General features: G+C 47.3%; 1 protein-coding gene across 1 annotated transcript; it reads left to right on the forward strand.

The window, feature by feature from the left end:
• Positions 1-8,495: 8,495 nt before the first annotated feature.
• Positions 8,496-18,382, forward strand: LOC149360187 (uncharacterized). Its single transcript, XM_089567799.1, has 4 exons — positions 8,496-8,775; positions 12,752-12,900; positions 15,240-17,474; positions 18,316-18,382. The coding sequence occupies exons 1-4, from the start codon at positions 8,656-8,658 to the stop codon at positions 18,380-18,382; spliced, it is 2,571 nt and encodes an 856-aa protein (XP_089423925.1). The 5' UTR covers positions 8,496-8,655.
• The last annotated feature ends 342 nt before the right edge of the window (positions 18,383-18,724 follow it).

Genomic DNA, 18,724 nt, shown 5'->3' on the forward strand with positions numbered 1-18,724 from the left:
CTAGACACGTTAAACTCGAATTTTGGCTTACGCTAGCACAACGTACGCAAGAGTGCGGTCTCGGTTAGAGCTCAGCACGTCAGCACTGCGCATCAGGTTATATTAGCGTGCGGTATGCTTGTATGCGTACGCTATGCTAAAGCTATCGAACTGTTCGCAAAATTTCACTGACCTACACAAATTTCACTGGCCTACACGTTCAGTTTTCGCTTATAGTTGCCCTTCTAGCATCAGTACAAGTACGGAGGCTTTAAGGTGAGAGAAGAAAAGTTGCAACACCACTGCTCATTTCCAGCTGCTTGCCTTTGCAAACGCCTGCACCCTGGAAATCCGTTGCTCATTCTTAAAAGGGTTGAAAATTGGGCGAGTTGGTACGAATTCATACTGGTGTGGCACCACAGGGACACACCCTGTCTCTGTCCCTGTTCCCTGCCACACCTCATTCTTATCCACCTGGCGCCCGCCGTCGGGGCTGTAAGAGCTTCGTGGTCATTTCCATTTCTCTTTTGTTGCTGACGATGGACATGCAGTGATGAAGGGTGGGAGCGCATCAGTGTCAAGAACTTGACTTGCCACGTTAGTGGAGAGTAAAGGTGCGGGGGGGGGGGGGGGGGGTGCTTGATACAAGTCGGAAGAAGAGCCCCGACGGAAGAGGGTGCGATGCCCTTACCGCAGAGAGAGTGGTGTCATATTTGTTTTTATTCGGTTTATGTTCATAGCGAGGCCATGAGTTCATGGCTAAGTCCAACCAACGGGGTAGGGCCCCACTTTAAGTAATATTTCTGATTGTATTTCTGAATGCATTAAAAATATGGAGAAAATACGTTCCTGAAATTTCATGCTTGGTATTCGAAATATATTGTTAAAATGTGCCAAAAATACCTTACTTAAAGGATACTTCGAGCACTTTTCAAATACGTGAAAAAATATGTATGCAGTTTTAGCATCTTGTCAATGTATTCAAAGTGTACTTTCGTAAACATGAAATTGATTCATCTAAAGTATGCTTGATTTCTAAAAACGGGCAGCCCTTTTAAACGTATTTGCAGCCCACTTCTAGCTGCCGTTCAACAGGTGAGGGCTGAAAATCGCGTTTCGGAAAATGGCATTTGTCAATGTATTTGAAGTACTTCCGTAAACACGCAATTAATTCTACCAATGAATACTTAAAATCAAGCAAAATGGCAGTCCGCATTAGCATATTGCAGCACGTTTGAAGCTGCCATTGAACAATCTAATACTCAAAATTGAGTTTCGGGAAATCGCATTTTGGTGTTGGCAATGTATGTTTAAAGTGCACTTTCGTAATTGCTCAATTAATTCGTCTGAAGTATACTTAAATTCTAACAAATAGGTAGTCCGCGTAAACATATTGGCATTCCACTTCAAGGTACCGTGGAGCAATTTAGGGCTCGAAATGACGTTTCAGAGACAGTAAGAACTCTTTTCCTGTCGTCCTTTCGTTTATGGTAACTTCTAGAAAGAAAGTAATCACCACTTATTTAAACTACGCGCGGAGAATGTGATAGCATTATACCGACTAAGGCGCCTTGGGTACTTCGGGGCCCGAATATGCCACCAAAAAGAACCCCGAATAACAAGGCCTACAGGCTCCCTTACACACCCGTGTATCTGCTGGTTGACAGTTCGACTACTGACCTATGCCTGACGCAAGTTTCAACTAGCAGTTCGGTTCTAGGTCGCCCCCAGATTTGAACGCGACCACTAGGGCACATCTGCAATAATTTAGGGGGCCCACAGTCTTTTCGCAATAAACGCCTTACCGGGCAAGATAGCGCGTCGCACTCGGTGGGTATATATAAGGCAAGCCAAGTATGGCACTTGTCCGAGCACTTCTTGTTTGCTGCGGTACTTTCGTCATCATTTGCTGTGTTTAGGTATCTTTGTCGTTCCCATTCCATCCGTGACCTTACATTCTCATACACCTCTTGATTGGTGGCGTACAGTTTGTTCTGCAGTTCCCTGCTGAAAAAAAGTTCTATGATGCAATAACCTCATAGAGGCTTCATCATATAATATTATACAATTTGTATGATATTCTATGATGACTGTTTGACTTTACAAAAATTTATGACATTTGTAGGATATTTTTTTACGATTTGTGAGATAAGTCTATGATATTTGTGTGACATACTGTATGAGTTTAGTGCATCATACTACTTTTTTCAGCAGGGTTGAAGCATTATCCCGCCTCTTTTTGAGAAGGCGACCAGTAGACCTCTTTAAGCCGAAGTGGATATATATTTAATATATTAAATTGCAAACTTTTAGTCTATTTCTAATGTAATTTAATGTATTTAATGCATATTTATGGTTTTTTATTGCATTATAAATATGCTAAGCGGGCAAAAATGTACAAAAAAACAGAAGGAAATAAAAATAAACGAAGTAAATATCTGCAGTGGCACTCGAACCCGCGGCGGCGCGAACTGATCAGCATCAGCGGTCACTCCGCGTGAGCGCTAGGCTATCGACGAATTTTAAGCATGAAATGCTTTTATCTCCCGTTGTCGGCAGTGTGGTGACGTCACGCCGAGACCGAGAGCCATCATCCGGGCACTGAATTCCACTTATCCGGGCAATGAAACGAGAATATCCGGGCACCGTACGAGATTTAACGAGACTCATACGTGATCTGTTAGGGGCTTTGAAAGAGGGCCGCTTAGAGCAAGAGGGGAGCTCCAGGGCGAGAAGGGCTTTGGGCGGAAAAACTGCTTCCACGCTGTCCCTAAGGGTGGAGCAGCGACGCAACAGGATCGCTTCGACGCAACAGGAAGTGTGGTGTGGTGTAGTGAGGTGTGTTAAACACTAGACCCATTTGAAGATTTTGATTAGTACCATCTACAACCAATGTGTTATGCCCGTAAACATTTCATGCTTACTCTATTCTCGGTTACGGGAGAGGCAGAGATTTTTTTAATACCGCATTTACTACATTGTTCTATTGCTGCACCCGAACACGCCATATGTTAAACTGCAACACACTGGTGGAAGAAGGCTGGCAAAGAAAGCTGCGAACCCCGAAATATTTTGCTTCCACACGACATAACAGACGCACCCGGGGGCACGTAAGACTAAATACGGAATGTGGACGCGAAAGAACGCACGCTGGGTTTTCGGCTTCCTAAAACGGGTACTATAATGCCGGGCCCAGCGCGAGGCTGCGAGAAGGACGAATAGAAAGGAGGGGAGGTTAACTAGGCCATGCCCAGTATGCTACCCTACCCATGGGAAAGGGAACGGAGCGAGAGAGAGAACGGAGAGAGAGGAATGGCAGATAACCTTTCCACCTGTCCGTTTGTCATTATTTCGCGCCGACGTGGGTTCGAAACTCACTTGGAAGAAATTCCCTGTTCCTTTCTTTCCAGTTGACGTAGGCAGTGTTGAAGACGTCATCAGGTCACGTGGGTAATCAGAAAGTCTGGCTTGGACAAAGATAACCCCGGATTTCCTGCCTTTTGAGCTATATACCCCTTACGCGTTAAAAGAAAGTGTGCACATAAGTACCCATGATTTTAGTGTGTGTCGGTAAACGAGAGCAGCAATATTCAAAGCCACTTAGAAAGTGAACAATGTCCTTAATTATCCATATCTCGAGCCCCGCCGCGGTGGCTTAGTGGTTACGGCGCTCGGCTGCTGGCCCGAAACACGCGGGTTCGATCCCGGCCGCGGCGGCCGAATTTCGATGGAGGCGAAATTCTAGAGGCCCGTGTGCTGTGCCGTGTCTGTGCACGGTAAAGAACCCCAGGTGGTCGAAATTTCCGGAGCCCTTCACTACGGCGTCCCTCATAGCCTTAGCCGCTTTGGGACGTTAAACCCCAATAAACCAATAAACCAACCATATCTCGACATCGATATTAGCTAATAGAGCAAATCGATTTCACATATTCAAAACAAAACGTGCACGCTGATGATGAAAAAAGGAAGGACGCCACAACATAGCCAATCTACAGAGAATTTATTGGAAGGAACAAGCACATTAAACATGCACTATGCTAGAAAACAAAAAAGTTGAATCTCTGCAAAAAAAAAAAAAAAATGTGAAGCCCTTCTCATACGGACATGGAAAGCTAATTGATGTATGCATGCTCATACTCGAGTATACATATACTTGATATATTGCCACAGCAGTCCAGCGGTCAGGAAGATCGCGACAAGACTTGCAAACAGAGGTCTTTATTTCGGCTGACTTGCGCCCGCCAAAGAACTAAACAGCACAGCAGCGCGGTAAGCAACAAGCGTGCTTGTCAGTCGTCGAACTACGAATATCCGCCGCTCGCTGAATCGCTCAATTTAAAGCCTGCAAGGAAACTTCGAGATAACCGAATCTGAAAAAAAAACGTAGATGCATTTCTTCATGACTGTAATCAATCGAGATTAGTCCGGTCGCTTCTCGCGTCAAAAACAAAAATGATACCGCTCCGCTCCTACGGCCTTGAGCGCGAACGAACGAACACTACAATGATGCGTGGCATTACCCCCCTCCCAAAGAAGCATCGCCTCGATACTTTGAAATGAAAATAAACACGAAGAATGCAAACTTCGAGTCCTTTAGCGTTCATAATAAGGTTTATGGCTTAAGACATGTGCGACTTCCGGGCGTGTGCGTCGTCGCTGAGATGTCGTGCCGTCGGGAATGAGTTCATAGTCTAGGCCACCGATGCGGCGGAGAATCCTGTACGGGTCAAAGTAGCGTCGCAGCAACTTTTCACTCAATCCACGGCTTCGAATTGGCGTCCGTACCCAAACACGATAACCTGGCTTATATTGCGTGTCTCGTTAGCGCAGATCGTAGCGTCGGGCGGTGGTATGCTGCTGGTCTTTAGTGCGAAGCCGCTCACTGTCTTCGGGCTTCCTCGGCGCGATGAAGGTAGGCGGCAACGTCGAGGTTGTCTTCGTCTGAAACTTGCGGGAGCATTGCGAAGTGTGTTGTGTGCTCCCTGCCGTATACAAGATGGATGGGGTAGACCTGGTTGTCTCCTGGACGGCAGTGTTATAGGAGAAGATCACATAGGGCAGAATGGTGTCCCACGTCTTGTGTTCGGCGTCGATGTACATGGAGAACATGTCTGCGATGGTTTTGGTTTGTAGGCAATTCTCTACTGTGGAGCTCTAGTGTGTGGAGATTGCTAGCACCTCCAACACATGTTCTAAATATCCTCCGACGGAGCGCTATGGCGCAGTGTTTGGCAGGGCGGCCAGCAGATAGAAGAAGCTCCGAGAGCAAGCACGACCAACGAAGCGTTGAGTGTTTCCCGTCGTCTTGTGCCTGGAGTGCCAGCCGTTGAAGGTGACGGAGCCGAAGATATGCCTTAAAAGATAGATAGCGCAGTGAACTCTTCATGAAAGGAAACATTCTCGCCACACGCGCGCGCGCGCGCACGCACGCACGCACACGCACACGCACACGCACACGCACACGCACACACACGCACACACACACACACACACACACACACACACATGCACACGCGCACGCGCACGCGCACGCGCACACACACACACACACGCACACGCACACGCACGCACGCACACACACACGCACACACGCACACACATGTGCTCAGCTTTGCGATTTCGTCGTCTACACAACGCACGACACACTTCCCTTCTGCAGATGAAGTCCCATCACGATTTTAATAGGGTCCTGAGGATTGTATCTTTGTGAGTGGTACCGCGCGATACCGACGAAAGCACAAAAGAAAGAGACACCATAGACGATCGCTAACGCATGTCTTTTATCTTACTTCTCTTATGACGTATCTTTAAAGCACGGCGACATGTACCATCTCTGTCTTTCCTTAGCATCGGCCACTCTCACTAAGGCGGAGAGACTACATAGTTCAAACCATTGTTGCTTTCAAGCAGAACAAAAGGACCAGTATAGTGTCAGTGGAGCTCCTAATAAGAAAATAAGCCTCCGGAACACCATCAACAGCCACACTAAATAACTAGGATTATAGGAGATCCGCTGCCACTGGACGTCGTAGAGCTGCTAGAGGGCTCCTCTGAATCCAGGTTGTGGAAGGGGACAGGTGGGCGTGGCTATCAGGAGTACCCATGTGGTGTATCTCCGGCCAATGTGGCTAAATAGTACTGGAATCTTCCGCGTATTGTACGGAGCGGATGTGGGTGTCCGTTTTGCTTCCGTCATTTGCTCCCATATGGAAATTCACAGTGGTCGCGTTGCGAATCACGAAGTTAAGGTGGTTGGTCACATCCCTGATTGCAGCACCAGGCGGATTATTATGGCTGTCGAATACTCTCTAGATGAGTCGAGGCTTGTGAAGGTGTACTTATATTGGGATTGTCCAATAAGTGCACACTTTCTTAGGTAATGGAAATTTTTCAGACGACGTTGCCTGAAGCGTTGGTTCTAGTTCATTTAAGAGGAATTAGCTAGTGATCTGAAACGTAATTGACTGCTGCCAAGGTACATAGAAAGCACAAGACGCTTCTTAGAGAAGTACTTATTGTCATCGTTTTAACTATAAGTTAGCCTCTCACCACCGGCGATAACTGGCGAGCGGGTAGAGAGCACGTGATGGGCACTCCCGTATGTAATGCGCACTCGTCGGCGTGGCTAGCACTGTGTCTGGTCGCGTGGTTTCGGTTCCAGCGCTTTGTGGCTCCGAAATTGTTTGTGGGGCTGAAGTGACCCGGATGGCATCGTCGAAAATCGAAAAACTGATATGGATTATATTGTCGATGGGCCACAATCTTATTAATAAAACACTTTTAGGCCATCCTCGCGGGATCATTTCAATGCGTTAGCATTTTCTGTTGTTGCTGATTTTGTAGTAGCTCCGCCGTAATTGTAGACGCAAGAATGGTAACGACGTAATTCTGATATTTTGCCATCATAGACCATCATAGACCCCTATGGGCCCTCTTAATACTGCTGGCGGAGTGGTACAGCGGCTAGCCGATGTGCCAATGCACCGGGAGCTGGCTGCTTCAAACACATTCACCATATGGCTTATCAGATCCGAGCTACACATCTCGAGAACCTCTCGGGACTATTATTGAATATAACTGCCACCAGTGTGCAAGGTGCCCTTTGGTACAGTGGACAGCTTATGATGCCGTCAGAAGGTACGTACCGCATCACGCGGCGCGCTGTACGCCCCCCATCACGAAAGTCTCCATTGCAACCTACACATACTCTTTCAATGCTAACACATTATTAAGAAGCTTAACAGCAGTAGTTAAAAGCTAACGATGCAGCATCACATAACCAGCCTTCTAGCTCTCACTTAGCTGTAAGTTGATCTGCTGTATCAAAAAGAATGTCATACTTAAAAACCGCTCTTTGAAGTCAAACCGCTTATCTTGAAATTGCTGAGTCTTTGGTGATATGCACTCTATATGTGTGTCTGTTGCTTCCCGACCCATGCGGCTCTATCGGATTGGTAGACGGGAATTCTAATGTAACAGACTGGAAGTCGCCTTTTGGATGCTTCGGTGCAGAAATCTTTCTTTCCTTGTGTCTCGGATAAACAGGTCAGATATTTTTCGTGGTCTCTTTGTGGATAGCTATGTTGAAAAGTTATGGATTGCAAAGAATTTCGGTGTTTGTAACAGTGCGCAACAACGTTCGGAATCTCAGTGGCACCTCTCGAGAGCCAGCAAAAGCCTTCAGTACAGTTCTGGGACAATCCTCCAGATAGGGCACGAATTTGTATTCAGGACCATAAGAACGTGACTGGTTAAAAACGCAGTGAGACGTTACAGAACAATAATGAAAAGAAATGTTTTGCAGCGGTGTAATAGCGGTTATGGCATCCAGCCGGTGTTCTGACCGACGCTAGTGAAGGTTAATTTAACCTTTCTCTTGTCCACTCACTTTTTCACATGTATGCTAGGTATTTCATAATTAAGAATTCGTTTTATCAGTACCCTGCTATTCTATCACAGCACGCGTCCTGATATGACACGATTAATTAGATGGCGTGAGTGTTCGTATGAAAACTAAAACATGCACATCGTAATATCGCTATGTACGACCCCTGTATGAGTTGAATTTTAGATTTTTTATATATATATATACAGGCCTCCCCGCAGCACAGTTCATTCGTGCTTCTGGATTGCGAAAGAAAAACCTTTGTGTCCTGAACCACCTGCTCGCCCTTCGTGAGCGACTAATTTCAGGAACCCATTACAGGTACATGTGTAATGCAATTAGTTCCCTGACAGGGTAGTTGCGTATATTGTTCTTTCATCTCATACCGCCTGTCGACTTCACACTAATGAACTTTTCAGAGTCTTGCGTCAAGGAGGGTTATATGTTCGCCGTTGAACGCTGGAAGCTATGGCGGTTTGAGTTTCGACTTGAATTTGGTTTCTTTGTTTTCTGCTTCAATGCAGTATTACAGATTATCAAGAGCATAAAACGTACTTTGAGTGCTAGAGAAGGTTTTTGCCCTGACAACAGTTTGACGCTTCTCTTTCTGTTTTTCTATACATATAACTGGTCAGCATACCACCGTCCAATGACATGTTCTGAATAGAAAGTGCGTCTGAAATAAAAATGGTAAAATATCCGGCGTGTACACGTGGGCTTGGCATACCTGGCTAAGGTATAAAAGACGTTGGTATGAGGCTGCTTGCCGCTGGTTACATTCTAAATTAAGAATGATGCGCACCCCTCTATTTCTTGGTATGGCCGTTGCCATGCATTTTTTCTTCTTGACTGCTGAAAGTGCGGATAGCGAATCGGACAAGCAGCAGGGTGAAATTCCTGACTTTGGAGAGGTTGGTAACGTTCTTTTTATCTTTGCAGCAAAAGGACCTGCTGTTTAATGAAAAAAGAGGGTGAGTTTGTATAGTCGCATTGAAGGACAGCACTCGTCTTTTAAGCGAACGTGCTCAACGTGCTTATGGGTATAGTTATTCATTTGTGCTAGTATCGTAGAGACGTACATTTAAAATGTACTAAGTGCCTCTGCTAAGACATCCACTAAAATTACGATTTCCGAGAATGAAGAGATACTTCCTTCACCCGACTGCATCGGCTCACCTCGTGCCTGAATCTACAGACTTATGTAAATGGCTGCTCGTCAGCATTGCATCAACCTCACTCAATATTTTTGTGGGCGGGAACAAAGAACATCTACTATGAGCCGGCGCAGCACAGATGCAGTTTGCAGTTTTTCAAGGAGTGGTGAAAGGCATAAAACCTACAGCCACATCCATTTCATTTCATTTCCATTTCATTTATTGTTCCCTTAAAGGTCCGAAGGCATTACATAAAGGGGGGGGGGGGGGGGCATATTGCTTTACAACGGCGATGATGGGAACATGCATAACAATAAAAAGAACAAACATACAAACAAACATAAAAGGGGTTGTAGTCATATCAGGGTTCCCGATTAAAGATATATCAAGCAATACTCGCTACAAAGAGCGCAGAAGTGACCAAGATCTATGTGAGGTGAATTTTTATTTTCTCGCGGAGTGTTTTGTGATCAGTGCATGCAGCGATGTCGTTAGGAAGTCAATTCCAGAGTGCTATTGCATTGGGAAAAAATGAGTTCTTGTAAGCAGACGTGTGGCCATTGATGCGTGCTATCGGGTTACCGTGACTAAGCCGGGAGGACGTTCGTAGTGGGGCGGGTAATAGAGCATGCCGTGATATTGTGTTATGATAAAATGTATGAAGTAAGCATAGGCGCGAAACGACGCGGCGTGATTCTAGTGTTGAGAGACGGAGGGACTGCTTGAGGGCGGTAACACTGGCTTTTCTTGAGTAACATGAAGTGATGAACCGACCTGCTCGATTTTGGATCGATTCCAATTCGATGGTGAGATACGATTGCCATGGGTGCCAGATGGATGATGCATGCTCTAATTTTGGCCGCACAAATGTTTCATATGCGAGTTGTTTTATGTTAGGGGATGCAGATTTCAGATTTCTTCTCAGGTAGCCAAGTATGCGTGAAGTGTAGGAGCAAATGGTTCTAATGTGGGTGACCCAAGAAAGTGTTGATGTGAGATGTACACCTAGATATTTATAAGATTTTGCAATGGTTATAGGGACTGATGAAATGCTGTAAGTGTGATTCGTCAAGGTGTGTTTGTGAGTGAAGGACAACGATTTGCACTTAGTAAGATTTAAAGGCATCTGCCATTTTTCACACCATGATGCAATAACCTCAAGGTCCTGTTGCAAAGTGAGGTTATCGGTTGGGATACTTATTGCATTATAGATGACACAATCATCCGCAAAGAGTCGCAATTTGCATTGAATATTAGAGGGCAGGTCTTTGATGTATATTAAGAAGAGTAATGGTGATAACCCGGCCCATTGAGGGACACCAGATGTTACATCTGTTAAGGGTGACTGGATGTTATTGGCGGATGTGAACTGCGAGCGACCTTTTAGAAAATGTTCGAGCCAGCATATCAGATTGGCAGGAATTCCCAGGAACGAAAGTTTCGCAAGCAGATGATTGTGAGGTACGCGATCAAATGCATTCGAGAAGTCTAAGAAGATTGCATCTATTTGGAGGTTATCGTCTATGGCCTTAAGGATGTCTTGGGTGAACTCTGCCAGCTGGGTTTCACATGAAAATGATTTCCTGAAGCCATGTTGATGAGGATAAAAGAAATTAATTGAATCAAGGTGGGACATTAAGCTTGATGATATAATGCGCTCTAGAAGTTTAGAAGTATATTAAAGTACCTTAAAGTACCCGGGTAAATTAAAGTACCTTTTAAAAACTGTCACATCAGTGCATCTTACGCATCTCAAAGCTCCGGAAGTGCATAGTAGCTGCTTTGTAACAAAACATAATTTAGATTGAGCTCTACAGAAATGCACTAATAAAAGACCTCCGTCAGCAGACCCTATTGCTTTGAAGATCCCACAACCTCATTCAATGGCTTAAGCTTGTGGTCACTGTCTTCGGATAACAATTCGTGCTTTTGTGCTTCCTTCTTCCTTTGTAAAAGTCTAAAGGATGGTTATTTAATGTTTGCAGGTGCTTATTTTAACCACTACGAAAGAAACGGTGATGCGGCCACCGCAGGTCGTTCGTACAGTAAGACGAACTACAGCTCGTGATAGACTTTAGTAATTAGGAAAATATTACCTGAAATGAACTGACCAACACTTTATTACTTTTTGAAAAAATTGCGAAATTGAAGGTGGTGTTATAACCTTGGTTGAACACAGTTCTTAGATTTTCTTTTTTAGCAATGAAGTTCCGTATATAGAACGTGAAAACGCGCATTTCAGACAGCATTTAGATTGCTTTCGCACGTTGCATACCTCTAAACTTATGTCAATAAACGTAGTATTCTGCGAGAATTAACGTTCACTGCTAATGCCTCATAAAATACAGCTATTCCTACTGTCTATGATGCATCAGAACTACTTGCTACATAACTTTATTAATGTTGTGCGCGGGAAAGCCAACTCGACGAGCTTTCAAGAGTGCATTCTTGCAGTTAAATATTTCGAGCAACGTTGCGCAAAAACAATGTTAAAACATGGGCTCACCGCAAGTGCTAATGGCCTAAAACTTTGCTATGTAATATTTCCCCTAAAATAAAAAATAAAGAGATTCTAATTATTAGTAAAATTATATTTCTCAATCACGTAAATAATGTGCGCCTTGCTGCGAGTGTATAGCCCCTTTCAAACTTAGAGGGAAACTGGAAGCGCGTTACGACCGTACTTTGCGAAACTATATTGCCGACAGCCGGCGCATGCGCAGTAAGCCCGGCTGGCTACTTTACTCGCGCATGCACGTTGTGCCTGCCGTTATCTCCTGTTCTCGGCAGCAGCGCTTCGCAAAGAGAGATCATCAAGCACTTACAGTTTCCCTCCAAGTGTGTAAGGGGCTGTACATTCACGCACCCTACCTTTATATCTCTCACAGTTTTTAAACAGTTTTTTAAGCGGTCACCGGGTCTACCTGACGAAACGCAAAAACATGTGCTTGTCACGAGATGCTTTCAAAATTATTCCGCATCTCTCACGAATGAGAATTTTGTGCTATAACTGCTTTCGATAACATTTAATTTAAAGAAAGCAGAAAAAAAGCAAATTTCGAGCTCCAGTGATCAGACGAAATGAATGCTTAACATACACATGTGTGTTTTAAATCAAACGCTATGAACATTGAACAATGGAAACGATTTGCTCGTCACGAAAGCGTTTTGTTGCCATAGGTTTGCTACCTGGTGGTAGAAAATATAGAGGACTACCATTTGATCAAATGTTTAGACTCATAACCCGAGCTGGAGTAGGTTTGTAATAAGGCAGTAATTACTCATAGGCATCCACCCAAGTGCACCCAAAAGCTATAAATGGAAGCTATACAGCTTCTGTAAAAAAATTCGCACTTAAAGAAAATATCGTACAGACCTGGTGTTCTACGGAAGCGCTATATAGCTTTCCTTTGTAGGCGTATGATGCACTTCAGTGGACGCTAATGAGTAATTACTTCCTCATTGCAGGGCTACCATATCTGGCGTCAAACTCATGGTTGCATAAATATGGTTCACTTTCTACTGTTGAAAATCCTGAATGCGTAATTTTCAACACGCAGTGTATATCTCCTGATATCCTAAAATATAAGAAATAATGACGCCAACCAAAAATTGCATGTTCACTAAGAATGCAATAAAGCCATTGTCAATAAACAAAATTTTGCTAGGCGTTTTTTAGTACCTAAGAAGCCTGATCAATGATCGTATCAATATTTGGCCTTTTCCCGCGCAGGCAATAGCACTGTTCGACGACTGCATTGCCTTAATGGACATTGACAATGACAGCATCCTGGACTGCCTGACGGCAAGAAGGGTACAGTACGACCCAGAGGAACCGAGCGTCACTTACCTTTGGAATGTGGCCGGCAGCAGCGGCGAAAGGTGAAGCAATAGGAGCCTTCCTTACGCTCTGGGCATGGAAACGCTTCATGCTTTGCCTTGGCAAGATTTAACGGGAAAGCATTAAGGAGATCCTGTCGCAAAAAATTCGGCTTCGCCGGCGTTGTTGAGCTAGAGCGAATAATGCTCGAAACATCTCCAGAGCAGCAACCTAGGAGGCAGGTCAAGGTCAAAGCCAAGTAATTTTTTGGGGTCATCGCAACCTTCCCACCGGATTGCGAGGAAACTGTGCACGGCAGTTAAATTACTGATTGGTTTCAAGAGGTTGATCGGAAAGCGCAAACCTGATCGCACAAGCCCGACCGACAGCAGCTCCTGGCTTTGCAGGGGAGTGGCGCACCGCTTAAGCGTTACGCCACTGAGACACAAGTGGTATGCCCCAAGGTTCCATGATTGGGTCGGTCTGGTTTTGGGGGGTTAAACGTCCCTAAGCGACTTAGGCTAAGAGGGGGGGCCGTAGTGAAGGGCTACAGAAATTTCGACCCCGTGGGTTTACACGTTGTAAGGAGCCAGCGCCACACTGCGGTTACAGAAGACGCACGGGAGGCGGACGAAGAAGAAAAGGAAAGGAATACGTGGCAGAGAGAACGTGCGGGAGCAGAAGAGGAAGACGGCGGTCGGCGACGGAGGTGGACCTGTTCTGCTGGCGCCCCGAGTTACCAGGCTTGGGCCTCAACCGCAGACGTCCGGGTGACCAGACCCGGACAGCCGTCGTCGGGAACCTCGGCCGTCACATCCAGGCGCCTCTCTTCCCGCCCAGCCGACAGCTTCTCGACACGGGCCGCCTCTGACATCTCCGTGGCGTACCTGGGCTACCGGACCTGAGGGTCGTGCCCGGAGCACACAGACGCTATTTTCTTCGGCAGCGTTGAGGCCGCCGTGGAGAACGCCGCCGACCGGGTGTCAACGAAGGGAACCCGACACACGTGCCTAAAGTCTGCCCCGACGCCCAGCCACGCCTCCTCGATCGACGCACCAGGCTCATCACTGGGACACAAAGAAATTTAAGTGTGACTTTCCTTTTGACTGTCTTCTCGCGAGTGTTTGTTTTCCTTTCCGTTTTCCTCTTTGTTCTCTCTCTTGTCTGTTTTTTCCCCGTTTCATTTCAATACTTCAATTAGATTTTCCTTTCCTGCAAACGCCGCCTCGTTTATTTCTTTCCTTTAACTCATGAATGTTAATGCGTAAATTTTACCTAGAGTATTCACCTCCTCACAAATTTGGCGTCCACGACAGGACAAGGTCGGCTGTTATCGCTTTGGTACTTGTTTTTCGTTAAGCACAATGAGCGCGTCCGAGCTTGTGGCGGCAGGAGAGCGCATGGGGCTCCAAGGTGCAGAGTTGCGCGCGTGGGTAGAAGAGGAGCTTAAGAGAACGCGGGATGAGAGAGCCGCTGAGCGTGAAGCTTCCAAAGAACGTTTGGAGAAAGAGGCACAGAACTTACAGTTGCGAGTGAAGCTTATGGATGGTTGGGAGCGACGTGCTGATGTTGAACCAGCTGTTCCCAGGGCCGAATCGTCTATTCCCATCAACCCTCATGGGCTCATTCCCATTTTCAACGAAGGTCGGGATGATCTTGACGCATACCTCAAACGATTTGAGCAAGTGGCTACTGGTCAGGGTTGGCCGAAAGACAAGTGGGCCACGGCGTTGAGCCTATGCTTGGGAGGAGAAGCTCTTCGTGTTTTTGGAAGGTTATCGCCGGAAGACTCTCTGGATTACACCAAAGCTAAACTAGCGCTTTTGCAGCGATTCCGCTTCACGGCGGAGGGATACCGCGAAAAGTTTCGCCATAGTAAGCCCCACGACGGCGAGACCGGTAAGCAGTACGCTACGAGGCTGTTTAGTTTTTTCGATCGTTGGGTCGAGATGAGAGGACGAGGCAAAACGTTCGAAGAGGTTCGCGACATGATTGTCGCCGAAGAATTTTTGAAGAACTGCCATGCGAGGCTTGCAATATTCATTCGTGAGCGGGACTGCAAGACAGTCGACGAAATCGCGGTTGCCGCGGATCATTTTTTGGAGGCCCAGCGGCAATCTAACTTGTTAACTTTCAAGGATAAGTTGGAGCCAAATATCCCCAAGGCGAAGGACAGTACTACGGGATCCAAATTACAAGTGCGATGCTTTTTGTGCGATAAGGCGGGACACAAAGCGTCGGACTGCCGGACGCAGCCGAAACAACAGTACTGCACGTTCTGTCGCACGCAGGGTCATAATGTACAGTCTTGCAGGCGCAAGAAACCAGAAGACCGCGAGGCGTCAGCCAGTTGTATGTATCCTGCCATTCCTCCGGTTGAAGTGCGGCCTGATATCACCAGTGTGGATGCAGGCTGCCGGCCAACGGTCTTGAGTGTCAACATGCCGGTGCAGCAAGGCGAGCTGTTCGGGCAGCCGGCTTCTGTTTTGCGGGATACTGGCACGAACAGTATCGTGGTGCGTAGAGACCTGGTTCCCGACGCGGCTCTTACTGGTAACAGAACTACTTTGCTCCTGGTGGATAGCAGCAGTTTGGAGGTCCCAGAGGCGGAGGTGCTGATTTCGTCACCATATTTTTCGGGCAAGTCCATCGCTCGCTGCTTGGAATCTCCACTGTACGACGTGATCATTGGGAATGTACCAGGCGCTTTGGACCCCTTTTCCATCAACCGAACGGTACCACCAAGAGTTCTGACTGTCCAGAAAGGGATAGGAGAGGCTGAAGGCTCTGCCGTGCTGGGGACGGCGAAGGTTCCTATGGCGTGCAGGGACGTGTCCATCAAAGCATTGGAGGTGTCGAAACCCACCTTCCGAAGGAAGCAAGAGGAGGACACAACACTGGATGTGTGCCGGAACAAAGTCGGCGAGACTTATCCTGGCAAAAACAACACCGCCTATTCATTTCACTTCGAAGACGGAGTTCTGTTCCGTGCGTTCCAGAGCTGTCCAGGGCAAACGATACAGCAGGCCGTAGTGCCGAAAAGCCTGCGCCATCAAGTCCTTACGCTTGCGCATGAAAGTGCTTTCTCCGGCCACCAGGGCATCCGCAAAACCACTGAGAAGGTGCTCAGCGAGTTTTATTGGCCAGGAATGCAGGCGGAAATCAACAGGTTCGTGAAGTCTTGCGACATGTGCCAGCGGACTCTACCCAAAGAGAAGGTAGCGAGAGCCCCGCTGGGTCGTCTACCGCTCATTGATACACCGTTTGAGCGAGTAGCTGTAGACCTGATCGGACCACTGCACCCTGCTTCATCCAAGGGAAACCGCTATATCCTTACGCTGGTAGGCTTTGCAACACGATATCCCGACGCGATACCTTTACCTGCAATCGACTCGGCCACTGTCGCAGAAGGTCTTCTTGAGATGTTTTCACGCATTGGATTTCCGAGAGAGGTTCTGTGTGACCGAGCCTCAAGCTTTTCGTCGGCGTTAATGAGGGAAGTCAATCAAATGCTCGCCATCAAGCACCTGTCTTCGACACCATACCATCCTATGTGCAATGGCCTGGTGGAGCGATTTAACGGGACGTTGAAGAGCATGCTCCGTAAGTTGACTCAAGAACAGCCCAAAGCTTGGGACCGATACCTCGCGCCTCTGCTCTTCGCGTACCGGGAGGCACCGCAGGCAAGCTTAGGCTTTTCCCCGTTTGAACTAATCTACGGCCGACAAGTCCGAGGACCGTTGACGATCCTCAAAGAGCTCTGGACCGCGGGTCAAATAAGCGAATCCGCTAGAACCACCTATGGCTATGTTCTTGACTTAAGGGCGAGGCTGGAGGAGACGTTGCAACTCGCACATGACAACTTGGCGAAGGCGCAGAAGTCACAAAAACTGTATTACGACAGGCGTTCCACTCGCAGGCAGCTGCGCGTCGGAGATCGCGCGCTGGTTCTTTTGCCTGCGTCGCAAAACAAACTGCTTATGCACTGGAAAGGCCCCTTTCTTGTGACCGGCAAGAAGAACGACGTTGACTATTGGCTCGAGGTCGGCCACACGAAGAAGCTATTTCATATTAACATGTTAAAAAGGTACGAAGAGCGACAGCCTGCGACGACTCTCCAAGCGTCGTCATTCGTTGTGGTGGAAGAGGAAGACTCGGAGCAACCTATACCGACCTTCGCAGCGAAACCAGGGGTCGGCGTGGAAGCCATCAAGAGGTCCAATGCGTTAGATAGCTCCCAGGCGGCCCGCCTTGACTCGCTGTTGGCTTCGTACAGTGCTATATTTTCGGAAGTTACGGGGCACACCAACCTTCTTCAGTGCCACTTGGACCTGACGACAAGGGAACCAATCAACACTCCTCAGTACCCACTACCGTTTGCCATGAGGGAGGTTGTTGAAAATGAAGTTAGTGACATGTTAGCGCTAGGAGTTATTGAACGTTCCCACTCTCCATACAACTCGCCTTTGGTCCTCGTGAAAAAGCCGGATAACACATACCGCACTTGTGTAGATTTCCGGCGTATCAACACTGTCCTAGTAGCCGACGCCGAACCCATCCCGAGGACGGACATCATGTTCGCGGAGGTCGGCACTAAGACCTACTTCTCGAAGTTGGACCTCACAAAAGGCTATTGGCAGGTCCCTCTCGACGAAACCTCTCGACCAATTACTGCCTTTTCGACTCAGTCGGGACACTACCAATTCCGGTATATGCCTTTTGGGATCAAGACCGCGTCTGCTATTTTTACCCGCCTTATGAGGTTCCTTCTAGAAGGCCTCCCAAATGTAGTTCACTACATAGACGATGTCCTAGTCGCAACCTCTACTTGGGAACAACACCTGCTCACCTTGACAGAGTTGTTTGGCCGCATTCGAGCGGCTGGTCTTACTGTCAAATCTCAGAAATGCGAGATTGGTGCGACCCGGATCATTTTTCTCGGACATACCCTGGGTGATGGAGCGATCCGACCGGTGGACGCGATCGTGGCAAAACTGCAACATGCCGCGAGACCCGAAACCAAAAAGCAAGTTCGCTCATTCCTCGGTCTAGCCGGCTACTACCGCAGTCTCATTCCCCGTTATGCTGAGCTGGCTCAACCTTTAGTTGAGCTAACGCGCAAGACTGAAGGCAACCGCGTAAGGTGGACACCAGAGCGAGACCAGGCATTTGACAGGCTTAAACAGGCTCTAACGTCGAAACCCATTGTCAGGGCGCCTGACCTCGCGAATGATTTTATTCTCCGCACGGACGCTTCTGGCACTGGTCTCGGGGCAATCCTTTTGCAAGAATACAACGGCACCCTTCATCCCGTATCATATGCTAGTCGACAACTCCTTCCCCGAGAGACGCGCTACTCAGCTATAGAGCGGGAGTGTCTTGCACTTGTGTGGGCCGTAGAAAAATTTCACATCTTCCTGTATGGTCGCTCCTTTACCATTCAGACTGACCATCAGCCTTTGAAATACTTGTCTCAGGCCAAGCACCACAACAGCCGTGTATTGCGCTGGAGCCTTCTACTCCAAGAGTACACATTCCATATAGAACATATTAAAGGGTCCGTGAACGTCGGTGCCGATTATTTGAGCCGGGCTTGAATTATTGTAGTGTACTCATGCTGTAAATATTGTACATAGTGGTCAATGTATATATGCTCATTTAGTGTGCTCCTTTGTTTCCCCTGTTGTGTTCCATTGTGCTGTATGGTTGACTGTCGTGTGTTCAGTGTTTTCTGGTGCGAACTGCGTTCGTGCGAACCAGTCGTTCGGTTCAGAGTGCGTGTGTGTGGTGATGTGGTGCGTGCAATACAGTGTCCAGCGCCTCCTCGTTGCGTCATCGGCTTCAGCCTTGTGTGCCGCTGCCCCAGGTAATTTTTTCCCATGGAAA

Source organism: Amblyomma mixtum, chromosome 2, assembly GCF_055824585.1.
Source record: "Amblyomma mixtum isolate Tamu chromosome 2, ASM5582458v1, whole genome shotgun sequence".
Taxonomy (NCBI): domain Eukaryota; kingdom Metazoa; phylum Arthropoda; class Arachnida; order Ixodida; family Ixodidae; genus Amblyomma; species Amblyomma mixtum.

Coding starts and splice junctions, on each gene's coding strand:
- LOC149360187 (XM_089567799.1), top strand. CDS start 8,656: ATGATGCGCACCCCTCTATTTCTTGGTATGGCCGTTGCCATGCATTTT. Junction 8,776..12,751: donor AAATTCCTGACTTTGGAGAG/GTTGGTAACGTT, acceptor TTTCCCGCGCAG/GCAATAGCACTGTTCGACGA. Junction 17,475..18,315: donor GACCTCACAAAAGGCTATTG/GCAGGTCCCTCT, acceptor TACTTGTCTCAG/GCCAAGCACCACAACAGCCG.